This window comes from Myotis daubentonii, chromosome 6, assembly GCF_963259705.1.
Source record: "Myotis daubentonii chromosome 6, mMyoDau2.1, whole genome shotgun sequence".
NCBI lineage: Eukaryota > Metazoa > Chordata > Mammalia > Chiroptera > Vespertilionidae > Myotis > Myotis daubentonii.
The window spans coordinates 22,938,810-22,954,186 of NC_081845.1; the positions used below are offsets into that span (position 1 = coordinate 22,938,810).

Below are 15,377 nucleotides of genomic sequence, written 5' to 3' on the forward strand. Positions count from 1 at the left end.
CAATCTCCAAAACTGTGAGAAAACAAGCATCTATTGTTTAAGACACCCAGTCAATGGTATTTGCTATAGCAACTGGAGTTAAGAAAGTAAACTACTATCAAACCTTGAAAGTATATTAGAAAAATGAAAATTAAAAAAGAAGCTCTCTACTTGTTCTAAGCCCTTATAAATATACCGGCTGCATGATCAGATTGACAGCACTTAAACAAGCAACTTAGAGGACACCCTGCACATTTGTACTGGTAATTCCTCAAAAATAGTGATTTTATAAAGCCATTTTATTGAGTATAAGTTAGTGACAACATTAGTTGAAATGGATCACATTGATGAGTGTTCTCAGATATGTAGTCAGAAAAAGGTTGTTCAATATTTTTCAATTAATTCTGAATTCCAATTAAGAAGTGAAGCCCACTGATACTTGATTTGAACTAATTATAACCTACATAGAGAACTTGTGCTATGCATTTTCTATCAAACAAAATATTCTACTCTATATACCGTTAACTTTATCCTTTATGCTTGCAAATACACTGGCAGAAACTGAATTGATTCCATTTCTTTTTACTAATAGATCTATAATCCTGAGTTTTAGCAGAGTATATTTAGAGACTATGTTTCCAGACTTTCCTGGCAACTAAAGAGGACAGCCAATAGGATGGGAGAGGAAGTGATATGTAACTTCCACATCCCATTAGTATAAGGAATCTGCTTGCCCTCCAGCTTCCTTTCCCCCCTTCCTGAGGGCTGGTGAGGGTAAGCTGACTTCACCTATATATGTGAAGGCACCTCCCAAAGGGTGACAGAGTAGCAAAATAGAAGGAATCTGGGTCCTTGGTGTCCTTGTAGAGGAGAATCATCCATCCACCTGGGACCACCTGCCTTTAAGAAAGAGAAATAGCCCTAGCTGGTTTGGCTCAGTGGATAGAGCATCGGCTGGTGGACTCAAGGGTCCCAGGTTGGATTCCATTCCGGCCAAGGGCACATGCCCAAGTTGTGGGCTCGATCCCCAGTAGGGGGTGTGCAGGAGGCAGCCAATCAGTGATTCTCTTTCATCAATGATGTTTCTATCTCCCTCTCCCTCTCCCTTCCTCTCTGAAATCAATAAGAAACATTTTTTTTAAAAAAAGAAAGAGAAATAAATGTATGGTTTATCAGGGCCACTGTATTGTAGAGTTGTGTTAGTAGTTTAAATAATGTGCAGATCTCACAGTTGGCAGTGTACCTCCCATATGTTATGGTCTGGAACATTTATCCAATTGCGCAACTATTTATTAAGTACATAATTTGTACCAGCCTTGCTCTAGGCTCTGGTCATACAACTAAAACAGGCATGCAAAGTCCATGGTTCTAGTGCCCATTTCCTAACCCAATAGGAAGGAAGCCGATAGCAAGTTGGCCTGTATCTGTTTTCTAGCCATCAATAAACAATATTTAACATATAAGTGATTTACAGGTATCTTTCATATCATCTACTAGATTTATTCTCTTTAGGAAAACTTGGGAGGCTTTGCTCTTGAGCTTTACATTAAAATACAGAAAAGTCATCGCTCAAGCAAATCTTTCTAATCTTCATTGTTATGGCAGAAGTCTGTGGCACACATTGCTATTAAGATTTTCATTTCATGTGGCAGCTCTTTCTGCAGTAGTGATAACAGAAAGGAGAGATTCTACATTAAATGGGAGAATGCAGGATTGTTCAATTTTTCCTCCTCTCTTTCCTAATATTAAGTGAACCTAATTTTAAAAAATCCTAGAATTAGAAGACTTAGGAGAACATTAAACTGGATTTGTAAAGTTTTTACCTCTCACTATTTGCCTGAGTTTTTCTCATCCCACTTGCTCATTAAGGTAAACTCTGTCCTTCATGTGCACAGACTTGCCTGCTTTCAAAGTGTGTTATGGAGCATGTGTGATTCAAGATTACCTCTTGGGTCTAAAGAACCATGGTGAGTCTTTCTTTAGACTTGTATGTTGTTTGCCAGCTTTAAATCTTAGTGTTGTGGCATCTGACCTGCAGTTCATTGAATTACATGTGAAAAGAGGACTTCTGATAATTGAATGATTTTATGAACCATTGATCATAAATGATATCAGGCAAAGATAACAGCAACACTTCACATTGCCATTATTGATCTCCTTAGCTAGCCACCAATCTCACTCACTTGTACTACAATCACTTCAGAGGCCAAAATAATAGGCCAGCACAGTTATAATTTGGTAAAAGTAATGGGACATAATGGTCACTTTACAGTAAGTTAACATTTAATAAAAATAACCCTGGGCAGTGTGACTCAGTAGTTAAGAGCATGGGCCCATGTCAAAGGGCTGGGTTGCAGGTTTGTCCTCTGGGGGCACATGCAGGAGGCAACCAGTTGATGTATCTCTCTCACATCAATGTAACTCTCTCTCTCTCTCTCTCTCTCTCTCTCTCTCTCTCTCTCTCTCTCGGAATGTTTCTCTCTCTTTCTCCATCCCTCCCTTCCAATCTCTCTGAAAAACAATTGAAAAGATAACCTCTGGTGAGAATTAACAAAAACAAATTTTTAAATAAAATTGAGTCAGATTTCAGGGGGCTTTTGAGCAGAAGATGAAAATCAATAGGTCAGCAACACACCAAGGGTACAGTGACAATTAAGTGGAATGGACAAAGAGGTGCAGATTTGCATACAAAGTCAGCACATTCAAATAAAGAGAATGACACATCAGGAAGTGTTCATTATAAGTGGAGAAAAAAGAGAGAATTGGCAGTTTGGCCAATTTGCAAACCTATGTGCCTCCTGGACAGATAATGAGCAGTATGAGAAAATAATTAAAATTTGAATGTAGAGCCTATTTTTCTTCCCTGGGAAAGAGAATGTGAAGTCTGTTCAAAAGAAGCCTGTGATGTTTTCTTATAAAAAATAAAGCGAATTATTCCATCCAATGCAACTGATTCAAATTTGAACTTCCTGAAAATTTACCAGTAGATAAACCAGGATTTAAGTTCAAGGACACATTCCATGCCTAATCTTCATTTTACAACTTTTGAAGATAAATTTTCCTCTGCATGAAATCTTTCAGAGATAGCCCTTTTTGTGAAAAACAAATTGTTAGAAGTGTGCAACAAATCGGCCAGATGTCTCTGGGGCATAAACACTCTCTCCAAAGAAAGGTAAGAACTTCTAATAACGACCTCATGCTTTCAAACCACAAGTTTTGTATCTAGTGCTTTGAAACAGTAATGTTCAAAGTATTTTTCTTGTTATTGAAAGAGTTGATACAGTTTCTCCAAAGTGCTTCTCTTCTCACAGAATGTAGTTTATATTTTGGGAGAATTTGGCACAGCCTTAGTTACAGCTTCACGGGTTTCCTTAGCAGAATCCAACAATAAGTCATTTCCCTCACCCATTTGTCCCTTAGTGTTTATTAGCAGGAATAGACACAAAATGTCAAAAGAAAAAAGTATTATTCATATTAATCTACTTTCTTAACGACTTCACATCAAGATACCTAAATGACAGCCTTCTTCACAACTTGCTCCCAAACTGGCATCCATCCCTTAGGAAGTTTTTGCAAACACCCCCAAAGTTCATTATCAACTCACTTACCCTTCCCAGCCAAAATGTATCACTGCAGGATAAGTGTATTTAATTTTTGCTTATCTAAAAAAATAATAATTGCTAGGCACAAAAATCAGCATGTGGCATGAAGCCAGTTTTGTTCCCTCCTATAAATTGTTTTTAAGTTGCAGACCTTGAAAAATAGACAGCAGAAATCTATTCAGTGGTATGTATTACTGTGATTGCTACTATCCCCCAAACAGCCTGACTGGCCTATAAACTCGGGTGGAGCAGAAAACCACACCTTCTCCCTTTCCCCAAAAAATAATGACTCCAAGAAGCAAAATTTGTACAGCTTCATAGCCTGGTATATAGTAAGGCCATCATTCTGATTCTTAATCATTATCCCATTCCTGAGCCTAAATAAATATAGTTTCTGTGGTTATTTTGCATTTATTCAGTAGCTACACACACACACACACACACACACACATACACACACACACACACACACACACGTTTCATAAAGTATTGGCCAATGCCCATTTCACACAGTTCTTTTAGTCTAAAAATAACTTTAACTTTCATGTCTTACCAAGACAGAGAGAAGGGAGGGCAAATCAAAGAAAACTAGTTTGGGAATCAGTGGGGGAAAATTTAACAGGCCTGCTGGGTGTTCTCTTAATACTGCCTTGGCTCTCCGATTAAATTATTATACTTTCTGCATTCTAGGACTGGGTCATTTGTGCATGAGGACAAAGGCAACTTCAACTTGATATTTCTGTCATCCCTGCTGTGGGAAGAGTCTTTTTCCTGGTTTATAACATCAATCACCCTCGCAATAAATCTTGGTGGTGGATATGGTCATTTAAATCTCCACCTGCACAAACAACAGAAAATAAGAGAGCTCATAAATCTCTACACTGGTGATTAACAAATTTTGAATCCTAGGCAAAGATATTATGGTGGTATGGGGGGGGTCTCACTAATTCATTAATAAAGACTGATTTGCTGACAATCTGTTTAGTTTACAGCATAGGGGGAAAGCAAACAAGACCCTGCTAACAAAACAAAACGTTAGAGGTTAGGGAATTCCCAGCTGAGCCCAGGATTAGAGATATGATATCTTAATGTAGGAGAGGGGTACAGGCTCCCAGCCAAAAGCTCAGATGCCACGCTTAGGCGCTTAGGCGTTGCTTCAGCCCCTCATCTTCAGTGCCTAATTGCAGGGAAACACAACCCAGGGAAGTACTAGTAAGAGGGATTCGTGCATTCAGTCTATCCAGTTTCATCTCATCAATTTCGTTCCATCTCCTGGTTTCTGGTTCCCCTTGCTTTCTTCACTTACTCCCCAGACTGTCTTATTCTCTAGTAAAGATGGCCCGGGCTGGGTCAGGAATGGAAAAGAACCTTTCCCAAAGGGATACCACTGTTTAGTGTTTTGGAATGTCAGCTTCACATGAGGAACCCTGGTAGTGTGCAGAGGATGTAAAGAGAGGCAAAGGCAGCAGCATTGGGAGGGAGAAAACAAGGTGATGTCTGCGAGCAACTGATTCTTAAGACAAGATTACATACATTTCTAGAGAGGAATCTAGGGGGAAGTTTTAATTCAGTTAAGAAAAGGTTATCACCACACACTCATGTCACCGCACCTCATTCCCCTCACTCCCACTATGTGTGTGGCTGCCTGTGGGTGTGCAATGGTGGTGTGTTTGTGTACACACAGGCAGTTCCTTGATATCTTTAAAGTGACCAGGTGCAGGTGAATTCTTTGGTACTTTTTCTGACATCCCCCTAAAGATTCTACGAAGAACTTGTTTTCTTCATTTACCCCAGTTAAGGCTGGAAGAGATCTTGCTAAGACTGTAGTCCTATAGGGTGTTGGCAAGAGGTAGCTGGTCTCTGCCTGGATTTTAAGCGGCATTTTCTTGCGAGGGGGAGGCAAGAGGGATGCTTGCGAGACTCGTAGGTGGAAGGCCCAGAAAAAACAAAACAAAAGATCTGGTCGTTTTCCTGAAGTTCACTACTTACAACCAGCTATGACCTCTTAGGGGGGGAACGCAGGCCTTAGGAGATGGGCGATGGGCGATGAGCGATGAGCACGGGAGAGGGGCTGTGGGTGCGCCCTGCTCCTCCTAGGCCCAGCTCCAAGGGGAAGAAGGTGATGGTATTTCGTGTTGCTGTTGAGTAGATTTACGCTACAAGTTGGAAATCAGGGCCTGCGAGTGAGAGTTTCCCTCCGGTTGTGAAAGGGGTCTAAGAGCGTCGCTGGGGCCTGGGAGGCCCCTCCCCTGGGCTGCAAGGATCCGCCTCTCTATTCCCCAGATAAATTCCTAGTGTCCACCAAATTCCTCAGCGCTCTCTCCCTCACAGCCTCTGCGGCCACGGCTCCGGGGTGGGGAGCAGAGCGTCGGTTTCCTTCCCAAAGAAGCCCTGGCCCGGGCGGCTCCTTCTGCGAAGGGGGAAGGGGTGTGAGACCCAACCAGAACCCCAACTCCAGCTCCCAACACGCGGTGGCTGCTCCACCCGGCACACGAGGGGGGCCCACTGGTTTCCGGGTCTCTCTGTCCTCTCTCCCTCCCCTCTCTCCCTCGCATCCTCTCCCGCAAACATGTCCACCGGCTCCCTCAGCGACGTGGAGGACCTCCAAGAAGTGGAGATGCTGGACTGCGACGGGCTGAAAATGGACTCGAGCAAGGAGTTCGTGACTTCCAACGAGAGCACCGAGGAGGGCTCCAACTGCGAGGCGGGGTCTCCCCAGAAGGGCCGCGGCGGCCTGGGCAAGAGGAGGAAGGCGCCCACCAAGAAGAGCCCCCTGAGCGGGGTCAGCCAGGAGGGGAAGCAGGTCCAGCGCAACGCGGCCAACGCGCGCGAGCGGGCCCGCATGCGGGTGCTGAGCAAGGCCTTCTCCAGGCTCAAGACCACGCTGCCCTGGGTGCCCCCGGACACCAAGCTCTCCAAGCTGGACACGCTCCGGCTGGCGTCCAGCTACATCGCCCACTTGAGGCAGATCCTGGCCAACGACAAGTACGAGAACGGGTACATCCACCCGGTCAACCTGGTAAGTTCCCCCGGGGGAGGCGGTGGCGGCGGCCCGGGTGCCCCCGCCCGTGCGCCCGCCGTCCGGTCGGCGCTGTGTGAGCGCGGGGCTGGGACTCCCGCACCTCCGCTCCCTCCCGCCCAGCGCCTGCAGGGGCCGTGGCAGGAGATCCCCCCACGGCCCTCGCTCTCTGCCCTGCCAGCCGCCGGAGCGGGGATGATTTATGCAAGTGTTGGACGTGGCAGCCCCATTAGGAGTGTGCAAGTGGACGGAGCTGGCAAAGAGGAGGATCCCCTGGTCCCCGCGCCCTGGGGGCTCGAGTGGAGGGACTGGTGCGGGACGGGGAACACGGACCAGAGGCTGCGCCCCAAGAGGCATTTTATTAAGTCCTTGATTCTTCCTCTAGCTAGAGAGTAGAACTCGATTTTCCCCTCCAGTTCTTGTAAATAAAACCACCCAACTCGGTTTCTTTCCCAAGCACCTATAGGACCGTTAGACATGGACACGTCATGTCCCCCATACTTGTCATGTGAGTCCTCAACCACTTCAATAGTCTGCGCTTCGCCTGTAGGTGGGTTGACATTTTTAAATCCCAGAAGTTCTAGCAAATAGCAGCATAATTAGTACATTCTCGCCAGTACTGGTGTAATAAATAATATTGAAAAGGTCACTTTCATCCAAGATTTAAGAACATTTTAATTTCTTATTTTTAAAAGTAATGCTCATTGAGCCTAATGGTTTCCTCACATGCATTTTACTGTGAAAGAAACATATTTGATTCTTGTTTCATTTGATTTGATTTTGAAACGTACAGGCACCAAAGAAAAACAACGCTTCCAGCCCCTCTGTTTGTGTCCGATAAGAAGGAGAGGTTTTCCTCTTACAAGTCTTCTTATCTGCCAGCGCTAGTGAGAGGCTTGAGGATTTGAATTGTCTTCTCACCGAGTTAGTTTCAGAATTTGGGGGGAGGGGTGCAAAACCACATTTTGCCTCGAAAAATATTTCCCCCTCCAACTGAAAGTTTGTTTTTCGAATCAGATGAGTCAATAGCTTTTCAAAATCAGGAAGTCAAATGAAAGCAGTGCCTTCATTGACATTTTACTGCTGCCTTTATCGTCAGTGAGCTTTATTACAAAACGCCCAGAAGAGATGAGGTTACCCTTGCTCAGCCCAGGAGGAAGATGATCTTAAATAAAATATGCGTGTATATTCTTTCATTAGTGTTTTGTTTTTTTCCTTAAGAGGTAGCGATTAATTCAGAGTCTGTGGTCAAAGCTTGCATTTGTGATGGAGGACAGGGAAGTCGGCAGAGGGAAGACAGATGGGCTAAAAGCAGGAGGTCCGGGAAAGCTGACCAGGGCCTCAGAGAGGGCCGAGGAGGGCGCCCCGGTGCCTCCCTGGCGAGAAGTCTCCTGGGCTCCCGCTCGGCCTCCGCACTGTGCGCTGGCACCAGCTCCTTGGGCTGAACGAAGGGCCTCCTCTCTTGGGTTTCACTTTGCCCCCAAGAAGTGGACTCCCCTCTCTGCTCTGCCTCCCTGAGCTGTGCCTTGAGCCAGTGCTGCTTTTTGCTTTATCCAGCCACGAGGCTCCGAGGGAACTGCAGAGATAACGGGTCTGGGAGACTCGCTGCCTGCCCTCGGCGCGCCCCCTCCTTCCCTCTGGGTCAGGGAACCCACCCCATCCCTCCTCCATGGCCACTTACCGCCTCCACCCTCTTCTCTCCTGCAGACGTGGCCCTTTATGGTGGCCGGGAAGCCAGAGAGCGACCTGAAAGAAGTGGTGACCGCGAGCCGCTTGTGTGGCACCACGGCGTCCTGACCTTGGAGGTGCGAGTCTGGGAAAGGCGCGCTCCCGGGGGAAGAGCCCCGCGAAGGCGACCCCTGCCCTCCCTGCTCCCTGCCCCTGCTTCCCCCGCCAAGCTCCTCTCCCTGGCCCACCCCGCGAGAACACTTTACAGCGACGAGGAGATTCGTTTCCAAACCGGAGGAGATCGGTCGTGCTGACAACGATTCCCATCTATTTAACTTTATTCCTGGTACCGTGAATGACTCTGCGAGCCTTGCTGGTCCAAGTGCAATATGTAATTATAAATATATGAATAGCTAATAAGAGCCTATCGATGTGTATCTGTTGTACAATATGTTGTAAAGTGTAGATCATAGAATAGCTGACTTTGACAGTCACATTTATAAATTCACTCAAAGGATATATATTTTTTTCAAACAAGTTTTTCTACTTTTTGAAAATAAATCTCTCTTTATATTGCTAAAAGCCCTGACATTGGTGTGATTTTAAAAAAAAAATGTTACTTGGAATAGAAAAGTGAAGGACTATGGGAAAGCTTGATGATAAAAATGGTTCTTTCGCGCCTCGATCCCAACTTCCAGAGATAGAAGAGGATTAAATCCGATTTCCACTCTGATGGTCCAGATCAGGTTTCGCACTGAAACTTCAGAAACACGTCTGCCCTCCCAGGTTCCCAGGTTATTTTTAGGACAATGAGAAATAATGTAACCGTAAACAAAGAAAGAGCGGGGTTAGAGCTATTGTTACTCAGAAAAGGAAACCCTGGTGTTCATGTATTCCACAGTGTAATTGCTGACATGAGCAGGAAGGTGAACTCCCAGTTTTATAACTTCCCAGGCGAGGACGTGGCACCCGCGGTCAGAAACCAGTGAAGCAGAGCTGGGAGCTATGAAAAATGTCAATTCCATAATCCTTAGGAGGTATTTTCCGATTCTCAGAGCGCTACGACATGCATGACATATTTCTTATGAATAATTAATCCATTTTAACAAGGACCCTGCCTGCCTGCCTTTGGGCGAAGGCTAGCCAGGGCGTACAGCTCCCCGCCGCGACTTCCGGCGGCCTGGGTTTTAATTTAAACATCTCCCAGGCTGCGGAACAGCTCGTTGGGGAAGATTAAGTTGAGATAAACAGAGAGGCAAGGCCCGGGAGCCTGGGACCCGGTTCCCGCGCTGCCCCAGCGCAGCCCGCGGCAGCCCCCGAGCCAGATGCCACCGAGGCTGTTTAATGTTCGGGGTTATGACCGCAGTGTTTACAAGACGTCTTCGGTTATTTATACTGTTACTCCTCGCAGAGGGCCTTGAAACTTCCGCTTCATTTGCTCTTTCTTTTCCATTTTTTTTTCCTCCGTTCTTTTTCTCGATTCAGTTTGGTACCTGGAGGAAGAACTCCCCTGTTTCCCTCGCCGCACTCACCTCCCACTAACCCCAAAGGCGGTGAGGGGTGGAGTCCTCAGCTCGGCCCTCTCAGAAGGCGCTTGTCCAGAAGAGGGAACCATCCGCCCGTGATCAGTGAGCACCTTAGCAAGTGCAATTCATTCTCCGAGGCAGGGAACTGCGGCGATTCCGCATCCACCTGCCCGCCCTGGCCTCTCAGAGGGCTTTTCAGGGTGTCCTTCTACCTCCCCCCACCCCAACTGGACCTTGAAGAGCGCATTTCAAGATCTGGACACCTCCCTGATCCCCAAATTCTCCGACCAGAGGGCACTGCCCTCACCTCCACGGGTCGGAGTTCCAGTCCGAGATGAGTCTCAGCGTGATTCAGTTTTGGGGGTTTCAGTTCAGCACATTGTCTAAGCAAACGAAAAGCTCAAGCTTCTGAGCACTCGGTGCAGGCGGCCCCATAGAGGAAAAACTTAGTGCTCATTCTCTGAAGACCCCAACATGTAAACGAATTTTTATAAAAGTCCCGGTGCTCCCTGCCTACCATTTGAAACCTTGGCTTTAAACTTGAGACAGGAGGCTAGGATTTTGAAACAAGTGGGATAAGCTCTAGTTCTGGGTCCAGTGTTTTCCTAAAAGGGACTGGGTCATCAGTTTTCTCATCTCTGCAGATGGGGATAAAGGTGATGATGATGATGATGATGATGATGATGATGATGATAATAATAATAATAATAATAATACTTTTATTCTTTTGCCTCACAAAGCGTTAGTGGGCTCAAGTGAGATTATATGTGTGCAATTGATTTCTAAAGGAAAGGATCCATGCAAATATCTATTACTGTTATTAAGTGGCAGTGAGCTGTCTATGCTAGGCCCAACCTGAAAGTGTGTCAGGCAGGAAGCTCCAAAGAGTGTATGTTTATAATGTACAGGCGATGGCCTTTTTACTGTAAGAATCAGAACACTCCCCTTGGATGCTATGTTTAACCTCACATTTCTCTCTCTCTCTCCTTTACCCTTCTCCAATGTCCTCCGAATTTGTCCAGGGCGCTTTGCAAATGTGACTGCTTCCTAGAAATAGTGAATCCAGAAAAATTTACAGAGCTAAGATGGGGAGTGGGACCAGCAGATAGAAGGGCTACACACATGGCTGTCTGGCCGCGGGGAAGCCATCCCCATAGGGGCCTGGGCTCTGGGGCCTGGGTGCACTGGAGATGACACACTGAAGGAACAAGCAATGCGGTGCTGATTACTGTGCTGTGGCCACCAGTAGCCCAGAGAACGTGCAAACCTGCTCGCCCCACACAGGCATTTCCGGTCTCAACATCTCTCCTTCCCCGGTGCCCTCCTCCTAAAGCAGCTCATCAGCACCCCACACCCACCACACCCTTCCTCCCTGTGCCCCTGGTTCTCCTGGGGTCTGTCCCACAGGGCTCCACCGCCAGTCTACCTGCCCGCCGCCCAGGAGCGTGGAGTGTCCTGCTTTGACTAGGAGGCTAGGCTGCCTGAGAAGGAAAGGGTCCCCCTTTGCCACAAGTCAGTGTATTTAGGGGTAAGGAGTGGGGAGTGTTCTCTCTGTGACCTCTTGGTTATGCACATCATCTTAGAAGGTGCTTTCAGGAAGAGCCAGGAGAACATCTGAAACCGGCTGCAGAAGCCTGGAAGGAGAAGGAAGTGCTTCAAGTTAGGGTGTGTCTGGGAGTTCCCAGAGGAGGGGACAGATACTGAAAATGGACTGTAGCTGGGACAGCCCCATCTCTCTCCCCCCCCCCCTTATATGACTTTTTACAAGTAACTAGTGCATCTAGCAGGGTTCCCCACTGTCAGGTCGGAGACTTCTTTCTAAAAAGAGATGTACGTGATAAACAAGGTGGACAGCAGCTGGCTACACCCAGTGACCAGAGGGAAACACTGCCCCAGCAGACTTTGAAGCCGCTGGCTTTTCCGTGGGCTGCAGAGTCGCCTGCACAGCTGGCGGCAATAAATTGCTGGGCTCCATCCCCCCCCGAGTTCCAGATTCAGGAGATCTGGGGAGGAGCCCCATAATTTGTATTTCTACCCAGTTCCCAAGCCCCAAGCGATGCTGCGGCTGCTGCTGCTGCGGCTGCTAGTCCTGGGACCACACTTGGAGAATACTGTTTGGGGATCTGTCTCATTAGAGAAACAAAAGAAGTTAATGCCGAGGGAAAGGAAATATTTGGGAAATTTTCTTAAGAGGCTGCACGTTCTGGGCTCCAGTCTCAGTTACTTCTCTGTTCACTCCACGATGGATGCAGTGAGTTCCTCACGCTTAAATGACTCCCGGGAAATCAGTTGTGCTGTCCTGGTGTGTGGACGCGCGCGCATCTCCGGCGCTCAAGGACAGCTTTCAGGCCTCAGGTGATGAATTAAGACCTGACTGCCTTTGGGCCCGGCTGCCGTCGCCTCCGAGGCGACCTCCAAAAGGGAGAGAAATCTGGGAACCCGGGACCCAAGTTCTGGTTTGGGGCCCTAGCCGTCCAGCTCTTTGGCAGCCGGTCTACAGTTGGGGCACAGAGGTGCAGGGGTGAGGCGGGCGAGGGGAGAGCGCAGGGCGGAGGGGGTGGGCAGGGGAGAGCCCCGAGGCAGAGCGGGGAAGGACTCCTCTGCGGCTTTTCTGCTCCCCCCTGACCCCCGCCCCGCACACACCCTTACAGAGTCTGTGGAAGCAGGAGGGAGGAAAGGGAACGAGGCGCCCAGTTCCGAGCCGGAGCGCACACAGCCGGCAGGGTCGCCGTCCCTTTCCGGGTGCGGGTGCAGCTTCGGGTCCAGGCAAGGATCTGGGGTTACGACCCCGCTCCGCCCGGGAGGGGATGCTCAGATCCCACGCAGCTGGCGAGGCAAACTTCCTCTCTTAGCTTTTCATCCTTCCCTCCAAATGCCGGCTCTGCCCTTGGAGACTGGGTGGTGCTGGCGGCGTTTCTGAGGGCCCCACCGGCTTCCTCCGGTTCTTCCTGCACGTGCCTTTGATCCTGAGATCTGGGCCGGCTCCCTGTGCACCCTCCTGCCGGTTCACCGAAGGATTAACCACCGCTGGGAGGAGGTTTGAGATCCCCTCCCAGGCAGAAGGAGGAGAAAGGGGTGGAGAGGCGGAGAGAACAGCCTGAATGTTGCAAGAGTGGTGAGAACTCACTCCTGGAGAGCAACATCCCCTCATTTCTGTACCCATCACGCATCATAGCGCCGGGCACCTCAATCAATGTTGAATCATTTACTCAGACTCTGGTGAAGAGAGTAGATGAGATAGACGGCAGCAGGAGCTAAGAATTGACCATGGGGCTGCTGCTATGCTGGAACTGAAACGGAACCTCTCATGTTGAAGTCTAGGTGCCTATTTGAGAAAAAACTAAATCAAGCATTCAATAAAAATAAATTTAAAAAAATAAGAAAGCAGCCAAAACCGGTTTGGCTCAGTGGATAGAGCGTCGGCCTGCGGACTGAAAGGTCCCAGGTTCGATTCCGGTCAAGGGCATGTACCTGGGTTGCGAGCACATCCCCAGTAGGAGATGTGCAGGAGGCAGCTGATCGATGTTTCTCTCTCATCGATGTTTCTAACTCACTATACCTCTCCCTTCCTCTCTGTAAAAAATCAATAAAATATATTAAAAAAAAAAGAAGAAGAAGAAAGCAAATGGACACGATGGGACTAGATGGCATCAACCGGAGGTGGGCTATTGCCCTGCCCTCCCTGACACTCAGATGAAATCTGTCCTTTCCCTTTCCTGTTGAAAATGACATGATCCATTTTGAATTTATATGGCCCTTAGATCAGAATCATTCACCTAAAAGGTGCTTTGAAGAGTGAAAATAATGTGAAATACGAAGAATAAAATGTTCACAGGAATTTATTTTAAAATTAATCCAGTTGGTGATGAGGGAGTCATTTGTTGCCTTTTACAGATATAATTTATACCTACAGCTAGTGAGAAGTACAGTGGAGAGAGCTTTTGACTGAGTCTTTGGACAAAGAATTTGCCCTTTCAGGACCTTGGTTCTTCCAAATTACTATACTCATTTTATAATTAAAATGACTATTTCAGTAGGATAATGTATGTGGGCATTGTCTGGTACATGATAGGCATTAATTTTGGTTTTCTTTCTCTCTTTTCCTCTTCTTCAAGTCATTAGACTACCAAAGTGCCTAAAAGAATGATATGCATTTTTCTAGATAGTTAGTTATCTAGTCAATAGCAAACAATTATTAAATTCTTGTGATAATCCAGTAGCTTCAGGTCATCTTGAGTGTGATTAAACAGGTTATCATACAGGTCTTGTCTTTTTTCAGGGAGACTTTATCACATTATCTGCAGTGGATCCTGCTCCTAATTCTGTGTTTCAGCACTTATCACCTTATCAATAACAGGTAATTATTACTTTCTTTACTGAGTTGTATCTTTTTCTCCTCACTCCATGAGGGCAGGGACCATGTCTGGCTGGTTAACCTTGCTTTCCCTAGCACCTAGCACAGTGACAGTTACATGGTAAGTGCTTGAAGAAAAATGAATGCATAAAGCTTAATAAGAAGCTTTTTAGAGATACTTCTGTCTGCCAGATAAGCTCATGTTGCACTCTTCAGGTCAGTTGTAGGTATGCCTCTTGTTCTGTCAGCTACAGTTGGCTGGGATGTGTGAACAGGTTGGCTGCTGGCTGAGGCAGAGTTTTTTGAGATAGAGGCTCTGGGTGCAACAAGAATTCCAAATCTATTTGCAACAAATGTAATCTATTGCAATCAGGGCTGGGCTGTCTATGGCCACCTGGTTTTATTCTGCTACACCAATGGTGAGCAACATGCATTTGGGAAAAGGTCATGTTCACAGGTGCTATTGTGTCTTTGGTGGGGGAAAGGGTAGGAATAACAGCATAAAAGCATATGTTCATAAAACCTAAATGTTCTACTTTATGGAAAAGAACAATTTCATTGAGAAAATCACCACCACTTTTTAGCCAATAAAATGAAGTTCTTTGGCATATTTAAGAAATAATAGCATAGATACAGCTCATTTAATTTTCTTTTCCATTTGCATCACACAGAGTACATTCATATTTTATCTTCAACCTATACAACCCTAACAAGGAAGTATAATCATCTTCGTTTTCCATATAGGGCAACTGAAACTCAGAGAGGGGAAGTAAATCTTGAAAAGTTATATAGTGAATAAGTAGCAGAAATCTGAGTACAGAATTTTTGTATTTTATTAAAACTGAAATGGATTCCAGTCTTGAACATAGGAGAATCCTCAGGTTAAAAGTAAGGATGATTATAACCCTAAAAAGGAAAGAAATGCCTCCAAAAAAAGAACATAACGTGATGCTTTTTTACTCCAAATAGAATTCTTTTACACTTATTTAAAGATCTATTTTAGACTTATTTTACCTTCTATCACCATTAAGGATACAAAAAGGGAAATTATAAGCAAAATAAGTTCATTAAAATACTACAAAAACTGTTTTATATTAAGAGTGCATTTCATTCCTAGTTATTTATTCACTCTGTAATTAAAATCTAGTGATTGTCCACCATCTAGTATCAGTTTTTTACTTACAATAAACCACCCCTTATCTTAATGGCTTAAAACAATAAACATTTGT

The 15,377-nt window shown here is 46.1% G+C and overlaps 1 protein-coding gene across 1 annotated transcript; it reads left to right on the top strand.

Annotated features, from left to right (window-relative positions):
- The first annotated feature begins 5,878 nt into the window (after positions 1-5,878).
- TCF21 (transcription factor 21) lies at positions 5,879-8,845 on the top strand. Its single transcript, XM_059700385.1, has 2 exons — positions 5,879-6,600; positions 8,308-8,845. The coding sequence occupies exons 1-2, from the start codon at positions 6,151-6,153 to the stop codon at positions 8,395-8,397; spliced, it is 540 nt and encodes a 179-aa protein (XP_059556368.1). The 5' UTR covers positions 5,879-6,150; the 3' UTR covers positions 8,398-8,845.
- Positions 8,846-15,377: the final 6,532 nt, after the last annotated feature.

Bases quoted from the DNA above. Each gene is read 5' to 3' on its own strand.
- TCF21 (XM_059700385.1), top strand. From the start codon at position 6,151: ATGTCCACCGGCTCCCTCAGCGACGTGGAGGACCTCCAAGAAGTGGAG. The intron at 6,601-8,307 runs GTAAGTTCCCCC...TCTCTCCTGCAG, and splicing joins ACATCCACCCGGTCAACCTG to ACGTGGCCCTTTATGGTGGC.